This window comes from Ambystoma mexicanum, chromosome 10, assembly GCF_040938575.1.
Source record: "Ambystoma mexicanum isolate Mex_15411 chromosome 10, UKY_AmexF1_1, whole genome shotgun sequence".
Lineage (NCBI taxonomy): Eukaryota > Metazoa > Chordata > Amphibia > Caudata > Ambystomatidae > Ambystoma > Ambystoma mexicanum.
This window is the reverse complement of record NC_090932.1, coordinates 893,788,797-893,810,147: the sequence shown is the minus strand read 5'-3', so window position 1 is coordinate 893,810,147 and position 21,351 is coordinate 893,788,797. Positions and strand designations below refer to the sequence as shown.

At 46.8% G+C, this 21,351-nt stretch overlaps 1 protein-coding gene across 9 annotated transcripts in view; it reads right to left on the bottom strand.

Moving 5' to 3' along the window:
- MCF2L2 (MCF.2 cell line derived transforming sequence-like 2) overlaps positions 1-21,351 on the bottom strand; it is a 3,251,461-nt gene that overhangs the window by 2,245,872 nt on the left and 984,238 nt on the right. For all 9 annotated transcript variants that reach the window (XM_069618639.1, XM_069618638.1, XM_069618642.1 and 6 more), the window contains exon 8: positions 2,581-2,705. In XM_069618639.1, coding sequence (XP_069474740.1) covers positions 2,581-2,705 — 125 coding nt within the window. The remainder of the gene's footprint in view (positions 1-2,580; positions 2,706-21,351) is intronic.

Here is a 21,351-nt window from a genome sequence, read left to right as displayed (position 1 = left end):
CAGAGAATTGCTGAAGGCCAAACATTGGGTTATGGAGGGGAAAGGAGGCGAGGGCAAATGAGTCATGATGATTTGCCAGGGATGAGGGAAGAGCGATTTCTGGCCTGTAAAATGGAGGGGTTGCTTTCCCTGTTCCATGATTTTGATAACATCAGAAGAAAAGGCTCTATCAATCATAGTAGGGCAATTCCATAATGAGTGACGGGCCACTGACCTGCCCTGCATTATGGACGAGCCAAGCCAGCCCCGTGAAAACACTGCGTGCTCCCTTGACTGGATCAAGCATCCGAGGGAGCACTCCTGCCTTGCCTTTACAGTGTATAGAGAAACATGGTTCAGTACCCCAGTGTGAATGCTGCAATGCTGTGGGGATTTTGCTTCCCCAGCCTTGCATGACCCATTGGGGATACAGGCTCTAGTACTGCAGGTCTGAATGTACATAGGAGGCCTCACTTCACATTTAGAGGCCAAGGGGAGCGAATGGTGGTGATCCAGCTCCACCGTGTGTGTGTGTGCAGGAACCAGGAAATTGTTTTGTGATGCGTGCAATCCAGAGGACCATCATGGGAGCCAGAGGTGGTGTGGAGATGAGTTGGTCGCTTATCCATATTCCTGAGAAATATTGACACACAATTAAAGAAAAATGGAGTCGCCAATGGGCCCATTCCCCTGGAATTCTTAGAAACTGCAGTAACAGCAGGAAACATCCTTTAGGGATGTAGCTCACCTCAGGGTCGGATTGGCCTCTTGGCCTTTCAGCCCGTGGCCGGCCGAAATCGTCCCTGGGGAGTGGGGGCCGGTTGCTGGCCATGCCTGGGCCAATTTGGAAGGGAAAAAAAAGAGATTTTTTTTTTTCCAAATGTTTTTTTCCTTCAAAAAAGCCTTTCATCCTTCTTAGGTCGATAAATGAGTACCAACACAGGTTGGGTGATATTGTATGCATATTTGTTCTATAAAAAAGAGCTTAAGCGTAAGTGCTATACCACAACATATGATCATTTGGCCTTGGGCCTCTGCTTGGATTCACAGTAATTTAGTGTACTTGGGAACAATGCTATTTGATGCCACTTCCTGTTTTGTCAAGGAGTGAAAGGTTGTGTTTCATCGCGTCCTGGGATGTCACTTTGGGTTGGGGTCAAATGACATCACTTCCGATGATGTCATCAGAGGTCAAGGGTTTTGAGGCTAGGGGTGGGCCACTTTTCTGAGGCGAGGGGTGGGCCACTTATTTTTGGGTGACCGGGCCTATTTCTTGTCCCAGTCCGACCCTGGCTCACCTACGTTTTTAAAACAAATAGAAGTATTGCTTGGCGATTCATTTTGTTTGCTAGCCAACATAATCGTAATCTGTAGCTTCGGAGTTAAAAGCATATGACTAGTTTGGACAATATGGTCAAATTCATACATCATAAAATAAAAGCAACCCTGAATATGCTCCAAAACCACTACTTCAGTTAGTAAAACACAGTCACAATTGTTTGCACTTCTTTCTAGTCAAATCGTGTTTTCAAACCAAAGTTCCAGACGGGTCCCAAATCTTGGCTTCACCACTTAACCTGTGTGTGCATCCAGGCAAATCATTGTATCTCACTGATGCTTGTCTGCCAACATGTGAAGTCCATAGAACAGCTCCTACTGTCTGCTACTGCATGAACATGTCTCCCTCGTGATATTGCACACATATGTGATATTAACAGTGGCCATTCATCTGCTAGACATCACAAAGTCGTTCTCTTGGTTTATTCCTGGCAACTTCTTTTAATGCAATGTCCAATGATCCCTTTGAGTAAGTAGTAAAGACTCATTCTCTGAGATGACAATACATTTGCAAATGAGATGCCTCTGATCATCTTTTGCCACCCAGGGACCCGCACATGCTATGGCCGGTCTCGTTCGCAATCCTTTTTGTGCACATATGTATTTTGACACAAGTCACATGTTTAGGCGCAAGCACCTTTTCTTGATGAACATACTTACGAATATTATCGCTTGAATGTTTCCCAATTTACCTCCTAATCTGTCAGATATACAGAGGGCAATATACATTGGGCCTCATTATTTGATCAGCGGTGCGGTAAAAAGTGGTGGTAACTCAATTAGTGTCACTTGTATTAGCAGTACTTGAATTCCTGCCATTTTGATCACTCCACTGCATTCAGAGTTTGGAGCAAAGCAAAGGATTCACACTTGCAGAACATTTCCAGAGGCCAATCCTCCACTTTACCTCCCAGAAAATGGCTTATCACCACAAGCGGTAAATCCACCAAATATCCCCATGGAGTCCTACCACCACTCGTAATCCTGCGGTAATGCCACGGTACTGAGTGGCTGTAGCGGTAAACGAGTTTGCGGCTAAATCAGTGGATTTACTGCCAGACTCATAAAGAGGCCCAATGAACAGCCTCCAAGAGCTACAGCCAAACCCAACATCCTCAAAACAGTTTTCAAAATTGCGCATATATTAAGAAGACAGAAAATAGAATTTTAAGCAAAAAGTTAAAACTAAAATGAAGCTCAAATATGTTGTTATTTGCAAACCTACAGAGCCAAACTGGTCCTGGCATGACAGGTGAGACTCACCTTTCAACAGTTGCTACATTTTCAACCTCGTCTGGATTCAGTTTGTAGTCGGGGTTCCGGGACATGGGTTCCTTGATGCAGGAGAGTAAGGTCGCCCCCTGCTTTACTGCAAGCTGAAGTTCATCCTGGGGTGGGAGGAAACAATCATTCAAATGTTAAACCAGCAGACCTTAAACATGAAGTAATGATGGCGCTGTGTCATGTGAAGAAGTGAATTAGTTGGCCCCAACCAGGTCTTCCAAACAGAGACACACCAAGCAGACCTGGGAAGACCTCTTGCACTCAGAGTGGCTACCTTGTAAAGCCCTGATTTGAAATGGCTACAGACTCTGACAGACCAGGTTCACAAACCACAGACATCCACGCCTGCTGGTACTTGGCAGGGCTGCCATGATTGCAGAGTTCAGCCACAGCAAAGACCTAGGGCCTCATTACAAGTACCGAGGTAGCCATGCCGCTTGTAGCGGCATGGCTACCCCATGCTGGGTACCGGGCCCATTTCCGGGTTCCTGGAATGGGGAAATACCGGGGCATTCTGACCTTGAAGGGCCTGGTTTTTCCCCATTCCAGGAACCTGGATCTGGTAAATCCCCATTCCCATTTGAACCCCCATAGGGCTCAATGGGAATGGGGAGGATGCTAACAACGGGCCCGTTGTTAGCATCCTGGTCTGCTCGCGAGTCCCGCTAAGGATGCCTGGTTTTACCAGGCGTCCTTAGCGGATCCCGTGAGCAGACCTCGTAATGAGGCGATAGAGGATTAACAGCGCCGGCAGCTCTACTGGCGCTGGTAACCCTCTACCGCCTATGTTGTAATGAGGCCCCTAGATTATGAAGTTGCAATGTAAGGTTTTGGAGCACAGGGAACGTTTGTTATGCTGCGCTACACAACGTTTGTTTATACCATAAGTTCTGCTGTCAGATAGAGATTCCCGTGGTACGGTGCTCGATTGTCCCAATTGTTGAAAGGATGGGGGTCATATCAATACGATCACAGAGACTGCCAGGACCTAACTACAGAGGCCAACCGCCCACACAGATTGCTACCCAGCAAATATATTTTCAGAAGCGTAACAAAGAGCAGTAATCATAATTACCAAACTCATTGGATCATACTAAATTGCCTTAATAAAGACCCTTGTGGGGTCGAAACACGTGTCAGCACTTTGAGCATCAATCAAGACCGAAATGAAAACTTACCTATAAACATGAGTGATCCTTTACTTTTGGGATCAAAAATTATGAACCACTCAGGTTCAATTTTAACGTAAACACGGAGCACCGGGTTCCTCGGATTCCAACCCCAAACCCCTACCTAGACTATGAAGTGCCTTCAACAGGCCTGTGCATTGGCCATCTCTCCTGGCAGTACCAATCGGGCATCTCACAGACACTCAAATATCACCTCAACAAACCAATCCAGACAGAAGGGATCAGAGAAGCGGCATATCAGCGATCTAAACTCCCCAGAAAGAGGCAAATACTGCCAACAAAAAACACTAGGGAGTAAAAATAGCCAGGAGCCCGGAAAACTTAGAAATAAAACTGCAGCTTTAAAAACGTTGTATTTATGTTTGCGGTCGCTTTTGAAGCGACCGCAAACATAAATACAGCGTTGTGTTTGAAAACGCTGCGGTTTTTCTTTCCAGGTTTCTCAGGCTCCTCCGGCTCGGAGGAGCCTGAGAAACTCTGAAAGAAAAACCGCAGCGTTTTCACAACACGGTTGTGTTCACATGCCGCGGTGTTTCTGCCTACAGCTGATTTCCCATTTGGGGCTCTCGGGCTCCCCACGGGGGGCTCGAGAGCCCCAAATGGGAAATGCTAAATGCTGCAGTGTTTCTGCCTAAATCTGATTTCCCATTTGGGGCTCACGGGCACCCCACGGGGGGCCCAAGAGCCCCAAATGGGAAATGCTAAATGCTGCAGTGTTTCTGCCTAAATCTGCCCTCCCATTTGGGGCTCTCGGGCCCCCCGTGGGGAGCCCGAGAGCCCAAAATGGGAAAGCAGATTTAGGCAGAAACACAACCGCGTTCTGTTTCTGCCTGCCTTGGTTTTCACTTTGGGTCTCCGGTGCTCCCCTGGGGGAGCACCGGAGACCCAAAGTGATAGCCACAGCAGGCAGAAACACAACGCGGTTGTGTTTATGTTTGCGGTCGCTTCAAAAGCGACCGCAAACATAAATACAACGTTTTTTAAAGCTGCAGTTTTATTTCTAAGTTTTCCAAGCTCCTCCAGCCCGGAAAACTTAGAAAAAAAACCGCAGCTAGTGCTTATTTTTTTTTAAAAATAAATAGCATTTACCGAGATTCAGCTGCAGCTTTCCTGCTCTGGTCTCCGGTCCGCGTCCTCCGAGTCCCGGCACTAATGAAGGGAAAGCCACCCAGCGGTAGCTTTTGTTTACTACAGCTGGCTGGCTTTTCCTTCATTAGTGCCGCAAAAGCAGAAGCCAGCACAGGCGGGCATCCATTTCACAAAATGGATGCGCCCATGTGCTTGCTTTTGCGAATTTTGAGCTTGAATAGCTCAAAATTTTACATAGGAAGTTTTTTTTTTAAAAGTGCTAGTATTATTTTTTTAATGTTGCCTATCTATTTTTAAAATACATTTTTTTACTGGACTATCCCTTTAAGTCCAGACACAGAGCTCCATGGATATGTTGCGATCAGTGCTTCCAGCAGAGCAGTATCTCCTGAACGAGCCGAGATGCTGCTTGAGGAGGAACTTTAAGGTCAAAATATGTATCATTTAATTTGCACAAATTACTGGGTGCAAAAAAAATGGATCACAAAGCTATTTGTTTTGGGGTGTAAGTATATTTTTACTTGCCTAAAAAATACCATGCACTGTGAAAGAAATGTCTTTTTTACCCCTTCAAAATAATGTTTCTCTCAACTTCAAAACATAGGGAGTAAAAAATACTCCACTTCAAAAGCTTCTCTGGAGCCAGAAGGCCTATACAAACCCGAACCGCCAGCTCGGCACAGTCCCTTCACCAAACCCACAGACCTACCGATCTATTCTACGACATCCAGGCTATAGTCCAGTGTCGGCGACGAGTCAAGACGTCCTCGCGCCGCGAATGCAGCCAATGGCAGTCCATAGATCCCACACAGCGCAACATATTATCGCGTCACAAAACATTCACGAGAATGGTTGAGGACATGCTAGTAGTTCATTAAGTTATGGCAAAAGACATTCTCAGAGGGGACACATTATTGCGACATTACGACATGCGTTACAATCTTTCACTCAATACGAAATTCTGCGCCAAAGACAAGACAGGGATATGAAAGCAAAATCATCAAATCATTAGTATTTTTTATGCTTAGTTTCATAAAAAAGAATAGAGTGATGATTTTTCGGGGAACCCAAGGAAGGCGTGCATATGTAGCACAACAAAAATTAGCAAACAATACCATCTCATTCACAATGTAAAAAAAGCAAGTGAGACAATAAAGCCAACACAACTAAACAGTTACATAAATTCCAAAGAACCAGTGGCGCTTACCATATACAAGACTGGCATTTGCATATAGCTACATGTCGTATTAAGTGACTTAAGCAGAAAGTTAATCGTGTCATATTTTTTGAAAATGTAACAGTTACAATTACACAAGTGGTGCCCCCGAAAAACATTGTAGCAAGCCAACAGTAATATATATTCTAAATATATATGTTTATAGGTCGTGCTACAGAGTGACTTGCCTGTAGGCAGTGAAGTACATTTAATGTACATGTATTTATTTATTTAGGTTTGACACTGTACTACACTGTGAGAAAGTCACTTTAAAGTGCCATGAATTATAAGGGTGGGGGTCAGGGGAGGTCACAGCCCAAAGAGGATACCAACAGGCCTAAGTAGCTAATCCGGAAATCAAAATGCGCGTAAGGTAACTTGGAATGGTGCTTCAATATCCTCGCGAACATTGCAGCCAGAGGTGCCAAGGGCACCCTATTGGCACCCTTAGGCTTTCAGGCGCTTCATAAATAAATAAAAAATAAAAAATAAATACATCTAGATGTTTGTGAGCACAAGAGTGGCAAAGGTTTTGGACTTCACTAGTAAACAAGTATTATGGACTTCAAGATAATATTTGGCACAGTGTGAATTGTATTCGCATTATGGGCTTCTTCTGAGAACTGACATTTCTTGTAATAGTAGAATGACGTCACCAGGCAACTGTCATACCATCATATGTGATTAGTGATATCACAGGTCCCACTAAGAGGCGTGGCTTAAGGGCCATGTAGTAGGACGCATTCCTGTGAGGCTCCTGCTGATCCGGCATAATCCTTAGCAATAACTGTGGCTGTAAGGCGCATTTGTGCACATAACTGGATGCCTGTGTATTTGAAGAAGCCGTGACAAAAGCCATCTAAGCGGTGTGAAGGGACGATCGATTGACTCCAAGCAACGGAGAGTCAGCGGCCTGACAAGAAAAGGGAAAATGGAGATGGCAGATGGCATATAACAAAGGACTAAGCAGACAATGACTACTACAGCATGGCGGGTCTAAGAGAGGCACCGGAGGCCGCAGTACACCGCACCGGGTGCGGCTGCAATGCAGTAGCTATTTCTGGCCCAACCTAGCTGGCGACCGGAGCTGAAGAAAGGGTTTATCGCACACTGCTCGCTCTGCTGTACGCTACTTGATAGGCGTACTTAAGGTGAAGGGAGCTGTGTTGGTCTGTACCCCGACGGAAGCACTGAAGGAGGAGCCGACATGTAGTGTTACAAAGTGACGTTGGTCGCTGGTGGCAGGCGTGCATTCAATACTGCTGATGCGCTCTGGAGAACCGCATTGACAATGGACGATCTGTAACGACCAGGAGAATTTCGAGGCTGGCCAGCGGCAAGGCTGGCCCAGTGCACCAAATGCAGAGGAATCAGCAGATATAAAGTCACAACAAACTGCTGCAAGCAGTGAAAAAAGTTTTACAAAATCAAACAGTATCAAATTGCTTCCACTGTTGTCCAACTCGAGCAGCGTACTGCGAGGGACGGTGCACTTAACAAGAACAATTTTTGTGTGATGGCTTCCACTGTGGTCCGCTGTAGAACAAAGAGCACAGCCCGTATATTAAGCAAGATGTTTTGTTAGTGGCTCCCGTCGCGGTCCGCCCAGTGTGGCCTAAGGAATGAATGAGCGCTACCGAGACAGCTGTAATTGCATATACGCATAACCATAAGACGGGTTCCACTGCAGTCCGGCCCAGGTCAAGGTGCACGGCCCAGCAAACAAGCATGCCCACATATTGGAGGTTTCCAGTGCGGTCTGGCCTGTGCTGCCTGATATAAGAACAGGCGCAGTCGAGCGAGGACAGTAGTATATAAAAAGAACTGCATGATGGTTTCCACTATGGTCCGCCCAGAGACAACGAGCACAGCCAATAGAATGTGCATGTCATTGCATTGATTGTTTCCATTGCGGGCCTGGCCAGCGTTGCCTTCTGAAACGAAAGTACAGGTCCCTCGTCCTGTGCGGTGGCATTGAATGGACAGGCACGTTCCCTGAGCGCATGTGAGGGAAACTGGTGCACAGACACCCACAACTGGGGGTCTGCCACCTTCGACTGTCTAGATATTTTGGACTACAAGTCTTATCAGCCTCAAGCACAGGGTCGGACTGGCCTGTAGGGCAATACGCCGATGGCCGAACCAAAAACACAAAATGCTGGTGTGGGCCAGTTTTCTTGATCAAAGTGGGCCACTTTTTTGAACAATGTGGGCCAGTTTGATGAGTTAATTCACTCTGCGGCGAGTAGTTCTGACCAGTGTTGCTGAATAAATATTCTTTAAAATGCACAATTTGTATCACGTTTTATCAAAAAAACTCGCTCGTGGGTCCTATTCCAACAGTGTCACAAAAGGAATGAATAGCCATTTGCAACTGTGGGCCACTTTTTCATTGGTATTGGTACCCGGGACTTTTATGGCCCAGTCCGAGCCTGCTCAAGCAACAGTGTCAATGGTGAGGAAGTCTGGGAGTGGGAGTCCTAAACCGCTGGAGAGCCGCAAGCGGCAGACCCCTGCAGCGAGGCGGAAAAAAATCATCTCTTCTTAGCATGCAGTGCTTAATTTGTGGGGGTGGTTGCCAGTGCCCAACACCAGCACTCTTTTTTGGGCACCGGAACTCATGCGGAGCCAGCGCACATTCAATTGCTTTGTTTGTTCTTCCACTTCGCTTTGCTTCGATTATAAATCATTGGGATTTGTCATTCTAATCTCGATCTCTCTCGTGCTTGCAGGTTGCAGGCCATGGCTGGCTGGGCCTGGGAGGGGCCAGCAATAGCAATGAACAACAAACTGTTACAAACAACAGCCAATGAACACTACCATTCTGTTGTTACTATGCAGTATTTGATACATTCTGCATAGTAACACAGAATGTGCAGTTTTCATTGGCTGTTCTTCTGAGCCAGTGAAATTACATGGTGACGTGTTGTTGTTGCCACAGGAGACTGCGCGGCCCCACCTTCATTTCACGAGTTACTGTGAAGTGTAGGTGTCGAGGCGTGGCGTTGTCGGTCCTGACTTTTGAGAGAGAGCCTGCCCTGCTGCACTGCGTGGTGCGGCCTAGTTGCTTCCTGGGGCCACCTCTGCCTGCTTTTTCATTTGTGCGGGTGCCAGTGTGCACACCCGCCCCCCCCCTCACCCTGAGGCCCTGATAGGAGACCAAGTCCCAGCCGGCAAAGCAGATAAGTCACTTGTTGTTGCGTGCGGTGCAGCCTGAGCCTGTCACAGTCAAGTGATCAGGCAAGGAAGGCCCAGGTCGAGGCCCGGGCAGCTGCACGGTCCCCTGGTGGTGTCCTGACTGCCCAGGAGTCAGGACTCCACCAGGGGCCCATCCGTGCCCGGGCTTCTGTCTGTGTGACCTGTGTGCAGTGTGCTGCTGACTGCAGTCAGTGCCAGGCCCAGGCCAATTTCTGTGACCAGGGGCTACCGGCTGCCGCAGACTGAGTCGGATGACTCTCCCGCGGGCGGCCAGGCCTGTGGATTGTGCCCAAAAGTAAGTTTTTTACTTTTTTCTTTGAAAACCTGACCTTCCATGGGGCCGGTGGTCGGGGCCCGCTCCACGGGAGGTAGGTTTTAAAAGAAATAACTTAATTTCAGTGGCAGCTGTGGCCCATCACTTTCAAAGTGATGGGCCCCAGCCGCCTAAATATACGTTTTTTCTATTAAAATATTACCTTCCGTGAAGCTGCTGCGCCGCACATCTATTTTTGTCATCATCAGGCTCAGCATGGCCGTGGCGGTGGTGGCCCCACAGAAGGTAGCCTAAGTGATTGAGGCAAGGCAGGGCAAAGTCCAGGACTGGGCGGGGCATGGGCGGCAGCGTGGTCCCACTAGTGTCTGTCACAAAAGGAATGAATTGTTGTTTGCAACTTTGGCCACTTTTTCATTGGTGCCGAGCCCGACTAGAGACAATTGTATGCCCCAGTCCGACCCTGGCATTCATCTAAGCGAAACATGAACTGTGAATTTTTGCCTGGGTGTTTCCGTTCTTCCTTTTAATGTTATCGGCCTCATTAGTTCACAAACGAGCTTCAGCGAGGGGATCCGGAACGGTGCACGTATTGGGCCGGAACCGAACAGGATGCACTTCACGAGAAAAGACCATGCAAAGACGAACTTCTGAAATGCCATTTCAGGCTTAAAGATACACACATGGAAACTAGACGGGGATAAACATGGTGCACATGCCCACATATCTGTCGTCATAAATAAAAGCACTAGTTAAGTATTCGTGTATAATTCTCAACCGTCTTTTGCTGTTATTTTTTTACATAATTTCAGCACATGTTTTCTATCCTGATGTGTGGTTTATACACCAGATGTGGCCCCTTAACCTGGGTACAATATGCTCCGAGCATGTTCCCCCGAATGAGAGCACATGCAATCCTCAGATAGGAATCCTCAGATAGGGAGGTGGGTGTCTGTTACAACCCGCAGTTTAGTGAAGTATGTCAAGAACGTGTCAGTGGGAAGGAGATATCTGAATATGCATTCTCCTCTGGCTCCTGAATATTGGATGACAAAACATATTTAGTTTTTAATATGTGTTAAGCTGGAAAGAGGCCCTAAAGCAGAAGTAGCATAGGCCGTTGATTTCACAACAATGTCTTGCAGAAATTACATTTTCCAAGTTATACAACACCACGCTCATGGTTGAAGGAAGGGGGATGCATTTATGAGATGTGATGACTGATAAGGGCTTGAGAGTAAATTGATTACACAAAACACCTGGATGAGGTGACTGAAGAACGGGCTGAGGGGAGGGTGCTCTTCCTGGAGGTAACCGATTACCAATACTTGGTGTACTTTAACAGACGGGGCAGAAGGGGTGGAGACAAATACAGTGCAACAGTGACTGAAACAGAATGCTTTTTTATTTATTTGCATTTTTAAAGCGCTCACACAGCCCGGGGGTATCGAGGCACAGTTACAAGAGGATCATGTCTTAGTTGCGTATTTACTACTAGCCTGTGCCAGCAGTTGCTGCAGCGCCAAACATGTGACATGGAGCAGCAGCAGTGTGATGGGTTGGTGGTGGGCCAATCTAGGTAGGTCTAGCACTGAGCTGGCGCGGCTGGCGCGCCCGCGCTGAAGGCGGCGCCGCGCCCACACTGCGGGCGGCTCCGCTCTCGGCCTTATGGGGCCAATATATTTTGGGCACTGGCACTTATTTTTTTACAAATTAAGCACTGTTAGCATGGCTCATGCAGAAAGGATCTGCTCATCATTGTTCTCATAGAGCCAGAATCTCAAAAGAAACATGTCGCAAGTGATGAGGTGTGCTAGCACATTTCCTGCTCGCAAATGGTACGCAATGTTAAATGAGCAGAAAACAAAGACCTGTTCAAAACACGGGCGGGGAGGGGGGGGGAGTATGTGCAGTGCATGGCAGCCCCCTTCCTGACCTTGTCATGCATTTCTTTTTAACTGGAATGGACCACTGCGGACCCACTTGCATGTTCAGACCAGGATAAAAAAGTATTTTAGTTGCAGTGTTCGAAGTGAGGGGGAGCGGCTGGGAGCGGTGCTCCTATACTTTTCTTTTTTGAGTGTCACCATTCCTATACTTCTATTTTGAAACGAAACCTCTCCGGAGACCGGAGCGATTCCTTTTCAAATAAAAGTATAGCGCTGAGATGTCAATAAATCGGCATTCTGACTGAGCTGTAGGCCTGCAGCAATGCCGGGATCACACACGGTAAGCCTTGGCCCACGCCTGCGCATTGAGCAGGGGCTGACGTTCTGCGACTGCACGTGCCTCACAGTACGCAAGCGTGGGCCAAGCCTAAACTCCAGAAGGATCCCATCGATTCACATCCATATCTCCAGCAGTAGCCAGCAGGACACAACCAAGCCAGCCAGTCTACGTTGGCTACGAGCAAATCCCCAGCCCTAGCAGGTAGGTAAACTATTTCATCCAAAAATGGGTGCAACTGCCATCTAAGTTGTTGTAATTGTGCGTATATTAACAGAAGGTACGAGGCCAGGCCAGGCCACACTGAAATAATGCTCACCACGTACCGATGTGAACACGAGAAACTTGCATTATTAAGGGCTTCATCATGAGTGTTGCAGTCATGTTCAAACATGCCACATTTTGCAATACCGCCTGTGGTATTGCTGCAGTATTTTGCAATACCGCCTGTGGTATTGCTCCACACGGAACCAATAAGTCAAAAACCTACATCTGCACAAAAGCATTATCAGGTGCGGTATTACTCATTGGGTATTATCACATGGGGACTAACGGAAGGTTTCCAATGACTCTAAGCCAAGCAGACCCTTCCAGTTCCTGCATCATGACCACATGTAGTAACGGTAAATGGTTTGCCAGCATCTCAAAAGGAAATACTGCCGAACTTGTACGGATGCCCAAAGTGCTATTGTTATTTTCACTGGTCATAACCCTGGTCCACCTCTTTAGGGGGGCAGCAGTTCCAGGTACTCTCAGCACTTCCGTATGGAGCAGCCAATTAGCCCATCTCACCACTGCACCTGCAGCAGAGCTCTCAACTTGATGCATGCAGAGTTTTTATTCTTTGCATTCTGGAACTGGTGTTTGTAATGTTTTCATTGTAAGTCCAGGACTACAAGTCCCATAATGCAAAGAATAAAACAGGACTGGGTGGACTGCACCCACCTGAAATGGGTCTATTTGAGAGCAATGCCTGCAGCCTGTTCTCGCTTTTTTAGTTGCAAGCACTTTGCATTCCTGGACTAATCGGCCCACAGTCAGCAAGAGTAAAGCAAACCACAGGCTCCCGAATGCAAAGGCTCCTTTCCTTGAACATTAGGACTGACAGGAAGAGCTAAACATGACACACGGCTTTGTGGCAGCTATTGCCAAATGCCATTGCCGGGGAAGCTACTATCTACCGGGTTCTGTGCGCAGGAGTCAGTGCTCTGCCATCAGTTGGCATAGAAGATGGGTCAATCAAGCATGATTAGGACACTGTTGTTAAGTTAAGACGAGAATAAACAGTAAAGAGGCGACAGCAAAGACATCTGAACGCGGTCGGGAGAGTTGATGATCTTAATGGTTGGATGTGCTAGTGGGCAACCTTCGGACTTTCAAAAAGCTTCTCCTTTTCCGACAGCATCTTTGATTTCTAAGCTGTAAAGCAGAGAGTGGGGCTGATAATGTGCCAGCAGGGCTGCGGCTATGGCGCGAATGCCGTGGCAGGCCGTGCGGGGAGCAGAGCTGGCCTTCCACAGTCAGCGACAGCAGGTAGTCATAAGTGTAAGTTAATCCCGTTTTACGAGGACACACACACCGGCTGGGGGGTCCTATTTATGGGCACTATCTCATTTCAAATTAGGTCTCAGCTGCTAGATGGATTTTAGCACCTATCACACTCTTGGGTGCATTCAAACCTCCTGGAATAGGGGGGGGGGGAGGGGGTGGGGATTAAATGTGAGTCAGGCGTGCACATGCTGCAAGATATTAGCTGACTGCCTTAAGCACTTCCATCTTGATGCTGCAGTATTATATGAATATGTAAGAGTGGTTTATGGAAACCCATGCCTGTGCTTTTCATTTCGAACACGGTCAGAATGCCCCATGTGGTTGGTAAATACCGCGCTGTGTATTCTTTCATGTACTTAAGTATTCCCTTTCATCGCGCCTTGAAACACTTGTGTATAGGCGCGTTACAAATGCCATATCATATCATATCATAGGTCTATGGGTCCTCTGGGTGCACTTTCTTCAATGTAACCGTCAATATGGGTCTGCTCTTGTATTGTTTGATACATGTGGCATGTGCACATGGCATATCTGGCGATAAGCAAAGGCACACAATGTGCCAGGATGTGCCATCATATGCTCTCATATTCAAATCAGATTCTGAGACCTTCCTGCAGCAGGTATTGCCATCAAATGCCCTGATAATGCCATCAAATCCCAGGTACTGTCACAAACCAAAGCACGTGTTGAGTTACTGTTTTAACATCTTAGTCATTTTTCTGACTTGCATTGCTAGGTAGTGGCTTCCAAAGTACAGGTGCCAGGGAATTAGGACAGGGGGAGGCATACTGGGGTGTGTCCCAGGAAAGAATGGCCCAATGGGGGTGGGGGGGGGAGTGCCGCGACGTAGTGACATTAGCACAGGGGGGGGGGGGGGCTGAGGGAGAAGAAGGAGGAGGGACACAGGGAGTGGGGCCCCACTGACATGTACTACCAGCATCCTATTCCTACATAGGTGCCACTGTCAAGTCACACCTCCGTAGGTTGAGGCGAGTCATTTTATGGTTATGTACTGTAGTAATGGACTTGGGTACTCTCATCAAATGCGAGGGGCCCCATAGAATGCCAGGCTGTGGCTTCAAATATCAATGTACTCACACGGTATGCCACGTAGTGCTGTCTAATGCAGAGCTGCGTCCACTAGCAGTGAGGCATTCCCATAATATTGCAGTCCTGCCATCAAAAGCCTGGTTTTGCAAACAAAAGACTGTGTACTCAAACAGCATGTCAGGCAAGGCGTCAGGTGTGCAGATGAATACTCAAGTATTCCCATTAAATGGTGGGCACCATCACAATAACTCTCAACATTGACTGCCTAGAATGGAGAGCTCATTGGTTCAGAGGTGATACCATTGGAGCACACCATCCTATCTCTCATGTGCTTTCCTTAGCATTCTGGCCTTCTTCATGCCCAGATATAAGAAGCATTAGAAATGCCAACTGTTTGGGCTTTTGGACAGACATAGGAAAGGCATTTGCCAGTTACTGCTGTAGTGGTATTAATTGCCCATCGATGGTGGCAGCTGCAAAGTTGTGTGAGTACCTCGTCATATAATAGCAGTGCCTGGCAAATGCCTACTACTTATACACAAGCCAAAACTGTTGGCTTTGCCAATGCTTGTTTTCGAGAGGTCTTCAGAGAAGGACGCCCATAGTGCTTACAAATCGAGTGGCTGACGGCATTGACACTTTTATTATACCAGTAGCATGTTTACAGATCCAAGTAAGTCATTAACTCTCAGAAGACTGCTTTGAAAAAACACTGGCAGGCACTTCGAGTATAAAGTTGATGGTAAGCTTGATAAAGGTGGCTCAAAGAGATCCCAGTCCTTCAGGAGGATGTGTACACTTTGCACAGTTTCATGAATCAGGGTTTGTGTTGGCAGCGCAAAGCACTTTTCAGCAGTGCAAATTCACTTTGAACCGGGCAAATATTCCATGAATCGGGCCCACTGAGGCCACATTTAGAGTGCCTTGCAGGAAACAGAAGTGGCACGGAAAGTGTTGATTAAGCTACTAGTGCGTTCCATGTATTGTGTTCGTAGGATACACTGTTTTCGTACATCAATAAAACATTAGATGTGTCATGTTGTTCTGCACTTCACGCAGTGGTCGAAGTGTAAGAAAAGAAGTAGTGGAACTATGTTCCCTGCTAGCCTGCCCCACTCCTCACAAACCCCATTACCCCGCCACCACCCACACACAATACAAACCCCCAAACACATGTGCCTGCTGTTTAAGGGAATGCTCAGTGCAGTGCACTGAAAGTGCAAGTTTCAACTTCTTCCTACATTGTTATTTTAAAACTAAACTGTTCCGGAACGGTTTCTTTTTAAAATAAAAGTATAGGAGCTGTAAAACTTAATAATTAAAAAAAGTAGAGGAGCATCGCTCCCAACCGCTCCCGCTCTTCGACCACTGACTTCACGTTAACCTGATGACAACGTTGGAGCATCCTGGCACCCCTCCGCACGTTTGGTTATGTTGCTCTGGCAACACACTGGTAGCTGTGATCGAACTCCTTTAGTGATAGTGACTTTCCATTTGATGTTCATTTGGCACACAAGCGTCACTGTGTGTAATTCGATATGTTTGGATAAATCTGTGGTGGCATCCCGGCCTACTTATCCCACACCCCTCCCTTGCGCTGTGCATGGCGAGCAAGGGCAGAGAAATAGCACCATATGCATGTTGGGGTATGGTTCAGACAAACCATGAAGCGGAAGCCGGAGCGAGCAGGCGCACCCAAATACTGCTGCTGCGCGCAGACTTTCCTGCGCTCAAGGGAATATTTTTAATCCCCATTTGTAGCAAAGAAGAATTACAATTCTGCAGTAAACAGAATACAGTTACTGTTTTTATTCTGTGAAAGTGAGACTCTGAGCGCCAATGTGTAAATAGATGACAAAATAAGGTCAGTCTGTCTGGAGAAAGTTCATCTGCAAAACTGGGTCTCATACCTCTCTTTATACATATAGACGCCAAACTACTAAAAGCTCATGCCAGAGCTATATCCCACAGAGGCTGCATACTGGTGGGACCTGAGAGGCACAGTGACAACACTGATATTCTTTAACTCCATCTAAGGACCATTAATCAATCTCATAGAGCAAGCCTACTCCCACCCACGCCATGCAGAAGGCTGTGGCGGAACACAGTATTTTATTAGCTTGCTGAACGACGTAAGCCACTATACAGGACTACGATCAAATTCGCAAACTCCATGAGGACATATAATGTGGCTACAGCCCTAGTATGGGTATGCAGACAACACAGCGACCCAACACTAAACAGAATGTAAAAAGCTACATTCTGGACACCTTATACCATATAGCCTTGAAGAAGGCCGTCTTGGTTGAAACACGTGTTGCCTTTAGTTTTAAGGAAGTCAGAGTACAATTAAAACACCATTTGAGCACGAAAAATGATTAATATTTGTTAATATTTTTACCATTGATTGACTTTTATGGAATGAGATATGTGCACTCAACTGCACAATTACACAAACGCTAACCATTTTTAACTGTGGTCCATAGCAGAACCACAAGATTTGTGCATTAGCAGCCATCCTAACAACAGGAAATAGCCTCTACCTAGCGTGGAAAAAAAGAGTATCTATACGCTGAAACAGCTGGATACTAGCCCCACCCCAGCCTCACCTGTCCTTGCGCACTCATAACGCCAGCTACCCCCAGCCACCTCCAAAGATCACACCTTTTGCCTCTTTTCGTATTCATTGCCCCATCCAATCTTTTATTTAGCCCTCACGTTTCATCCTTTTGCCAAACTCATTTTGTCACCCATTTGTTCTTATTCTCCCTCATGCTGTTGTATAATCCTTTCCCTCAGCGACACCTATTATATTTTGGTATTATTCACCTTATCATTCCTGCTTGCATCAAAAAAGCACCTCTCCACTGTATTTCTTTCCAATGTTCACCCCTTTTCTCCTCACAACCTTAGGTGGCTCTCCCCATTTTAACACGTGGCCTCGCATTTTCTCTGTTTCTCTCCCCATGAAGTGGAACTGGCTGCATCCTTGCAGAAAACATCCTTCCCCATTCTCCTTTCTCTCTCACCATGTTTCACGGTGGCTTCATTCCTGAGCTCTTAGTGCTCACACCAGCAACAGCAGAAGGGGTCCGGGGAGGAGGGGGGGGATTTGCTCTTATCTGATCGCTATCCCCACCCCCACCCACACACTCATGGCAGGAGATTTCTGCACCATTGCACGTGCAGTGTGGATGTTGCCCTTTTATTTTACTGCAGCTAAATACTGAGGCAAGGCATTTTCTGTTCACTGTCCTCCATAATATCTGTTTATTTTTAATGGCTGTATGCAGTGCGGGAAAATGCATCACTGTGATTTTAACGAAAATCAAATAACGAAAACATTTTAAAAAATCACTAAATACCGAAAAAATAGCATTATTTTTTTTTTTTAATGTTGGGGGTCCTCCCAAACCCCCTCTTTCCCTCAGTTTATAACCACACCCTGAATCCGTCCTCACCCGTTTTAATACTTTACCCAACCCCCATGCATAGTATTCAGAGTTAGTTTAAAATGTATTTTGTTATTTTAAATTCGTTCATATCACTGGCTACCTTCCAATATGTGGATGGCTGGACGGCGGAGATGGGCAGAGCCTCTACATTGGCCACACAGATCTATATTCAGATAAAATATCAATTCTGCCCTAGATTTGTGCTTTACAACAGAATGATGGATGTCTTCTATTTCATCTGCTGACATTGAAACCCAATATTGTGGAGTAGGCGGGAACAGTGAGCAGCGACAATAGATAACCAGTCCATAGAGAAAATAAACAAACTAACAGAAGAGGGCTTCAAGAAAAGACCAAAAGCCTCACCCAACCGAACAACATGCACTGCCCCAGCACCACCGCCATACCTAGCACACCCATGAACGCCAGCGATTCCCCAGAGACAACAGGTAAAGATGTTTAGACACTAAAAGCAATGGATAGCCTTAACCTCAGATCAGCCAGAATAAAAGCAATATTATTGAGCATTAGTACCTTGGAAGGCGGGGCTAGCCAATCAGAAAGCTCGGAACACAGGCTATGGGCACTGGAACAAGCCTGCATTCCTAACAGCCCGAGTGCTGCTTGGCCTGCACGCCCTTCCCCTTCCACCCCTTCGCTCCCAAGCACCTCACATGCCAGTGCTAGGGGTGTGCTTCAATTAAAAAAAAAATAAAAAAACAGCAAAAGAAATCTTAATTTGCTGCCTGATGTGTATTTGCAAAGTCTCTTTTCCTGGGTACCCAGAGCACATTGGGACAGGACTGATCACTCAGTGTCACTTTGTGGCAAAACATGCACATTGAAAGCCACATGGTGACAGAACATGAGCCTTAAGAGTGACTGTGGGGCAGAACTGGGCCTTGCGATCCACGTGGGAAGTACATGGGCAGACAGACTCATGGAGCAGAACTTTCTGCGAGAGAGTGACATGGGGCCGAGCCACGCTTGAAGAAAAAAAAAGAAAAAAAAGCGTGTTATAAATGAAACTAGCGCCTAGATACCTACGGGTTATGTGCGCTGTATATAAATGCAAAAAAAAAAAAATAGGCAAGATAAAAATGTTCTACATTTTAAATTCTGGCATGTATTTTTAAGACAGACCTCATGATTTTCTTTGGGCACAGGCAGCAAAAGCACAGGGAGGTTTGGAGTTAGAGTAATGTGGAGATCTCTCCTTTAAGGAGCATCATGGCAGAGTGATAGCTGAAAAAAGAGGTAGAGTCTAGAGCTAGGTTTGTGATAGGGCCAGGTCCAAAGTCCCAGGGATCTATTTTGTAACAGTTCATGGCCAGTGTGTATGCTCCTGGCCGATGCACTAGAAGTTGTAACAGCATTCAAGGTTGCACGATTACCCCTCCTGGTAGCAGATGGCATACAGTGACCCTCTTGGACAGTAGTCACTTAGCTTTGCAGATGACAGTGTGGTTCTTTCCTGTTTATCCTGAGTTAATTTTCAGGCTTTTGTCATTATTGTCTTTGGATGCGACACCCGCCATTAGCTCAAATTTCTCGGTGGTCGAGCTCTGATTTAGGTGTCCTGTTGGGCCTTTGCTGGCTTGTTTTAGATCACCAGCCTGATCTGTCTATTGGGCTTCAGTCCACATCTAACAGGATCCTGTCTTCCACGAACCGGTTTAGCTTGGCAGTTGACTCTCTCACTCTCTCTCTAAGTTCAGATTCTTCACAGGCCTTCTCAGGTTCAGTCTTCAGTAGGATTCTGTCTATGAGCCTTTTCCTTCAACTGGCTCACAACAAGGTGGTCACTCTTTGTTTTTTCTAATGGGTTATTGCACCATTACTCGACCAGTAAACCAGGTCATGGCTCCTGGCAAACCTGGCAAACATGGGAGCATTTGTCTTGTCTCTGTGTTGCTTTTTTGGTTCTTTACCTCAATGGGATTTCTTAATGATGCTCTGTTACTAGACCTTTGTAGGTTTGTTGGTCCCACCAGTATCTGGAGTAGAGCCCATTGCAAGCCTTTTTCTATTCTTGCCCCTACAAAGCTTCTGGCTCCAATCCACAAGGATTCAAACTCTCTGAGCCCTGCTATCTGATTCCAAAATGGCAGAAGGGGGTGTCGGTCATTTTGGAATCAGGCGGCAGTGTCATGGTGGCCACCTGGTTCCTCCATTGTTCCTCTCCCCCACAGACCCGGGTGTGCCTCTCACTTCCCTCGGCCCATGTTCATTTGTGGTCCTTCCAGGGCTCCACGTGCAGAATCGAGGTTGAATTCAGGATCCCGGTAATGGCATGGATTGCAATCTGCACCTACACTCTTCCCGCTCTCCAAAGCCGGATGCGGCCATCATGATCACCGCTAGCAAAACGAGCATGCCCTGTTCCCTCAGAAGGCTTCATATCAGTTGTCTCTGCAAATTTAGGGTCGTGTGGGTGACCCCAAGGCTGAGGTTGGAAAAATGGGAGAAGTCCTGAGGATCCACTGAAAATCACCCCCATGCTGGCATCACTTAGTGGATGAACACCTCCAGCTCTAGGGTCCCTGTGAAGCCACTGCCCAGCCTCGGCAATGGGATTCCATCCCACAGGCCACATCCATTTCTTTGGCTCGCTACCTTCTACACAACGTCCAGCATAGCTTTCTCCATGATACATTCTTTCTGCATTTCAGAGCAGCTGGATGCCACTTGGGCCCCTCTACATATTACTACAAGAGCTCTGCAGCGATCAATAGCTGGCCCTAGCCAAACCTAAAGCATGTGTGCACTGTTCATGAAGGTTGATTGACAGGAGACAAACAAGCATGCTGAAATGCCCTGGGGCAGGCAGGTTTGCCCTCGTGCACATTCTGTAGGTTGCGCGAGTGCAAGGTGTTTTAGCAAGCACCTTCCAACCTGCACACCATTTTCACAAAGGGATGCATTCAGGCCTGGTTGAATGGAATGTGCAAAACACACAAAGGTAGTTGCAGATCCCTGCCTGCAATGCAGTAGTGCCGGGAATTCAAGTACTTGGGAACAACACAGGAATGCCTGTTCATTTGTTGTCCCCCCTTCCCCCGCCACCCGAAATTTCATGCGCAAGAAATGGTATTATGTAATATGGTTGCTAATACTGCAACTGCCAGGTACAGAAAAGGGAAACAAATAGCCATTTCTGAAATTCTGTTTCAAAATCTGCTTGCTCTGTTTTACTGTAAGTGTATTATTTCAACATTCAAGAACATCATTTCACACGGGACTACAGTAACGCGGGCTGACATCTTTGTAGACATATGGGGAGAAGAAATGTCATTTACAAACTGAAATGACTGCCAACAGCACAGGTCACTTGATGACTCAAAGCTGCACAAGACCAGGGCGGTGCACTGTGCGGTGTGCCAATGACACAGCTGGCATCACCTCGACTGGCGGGTGCGAGTGAGGACTCTCTCTTTTGGGGGGGGGGCGTTTAGGAGGACATGGTCTATCACTGTCGGTGACTCATCTTCTCTACCAGTTTCC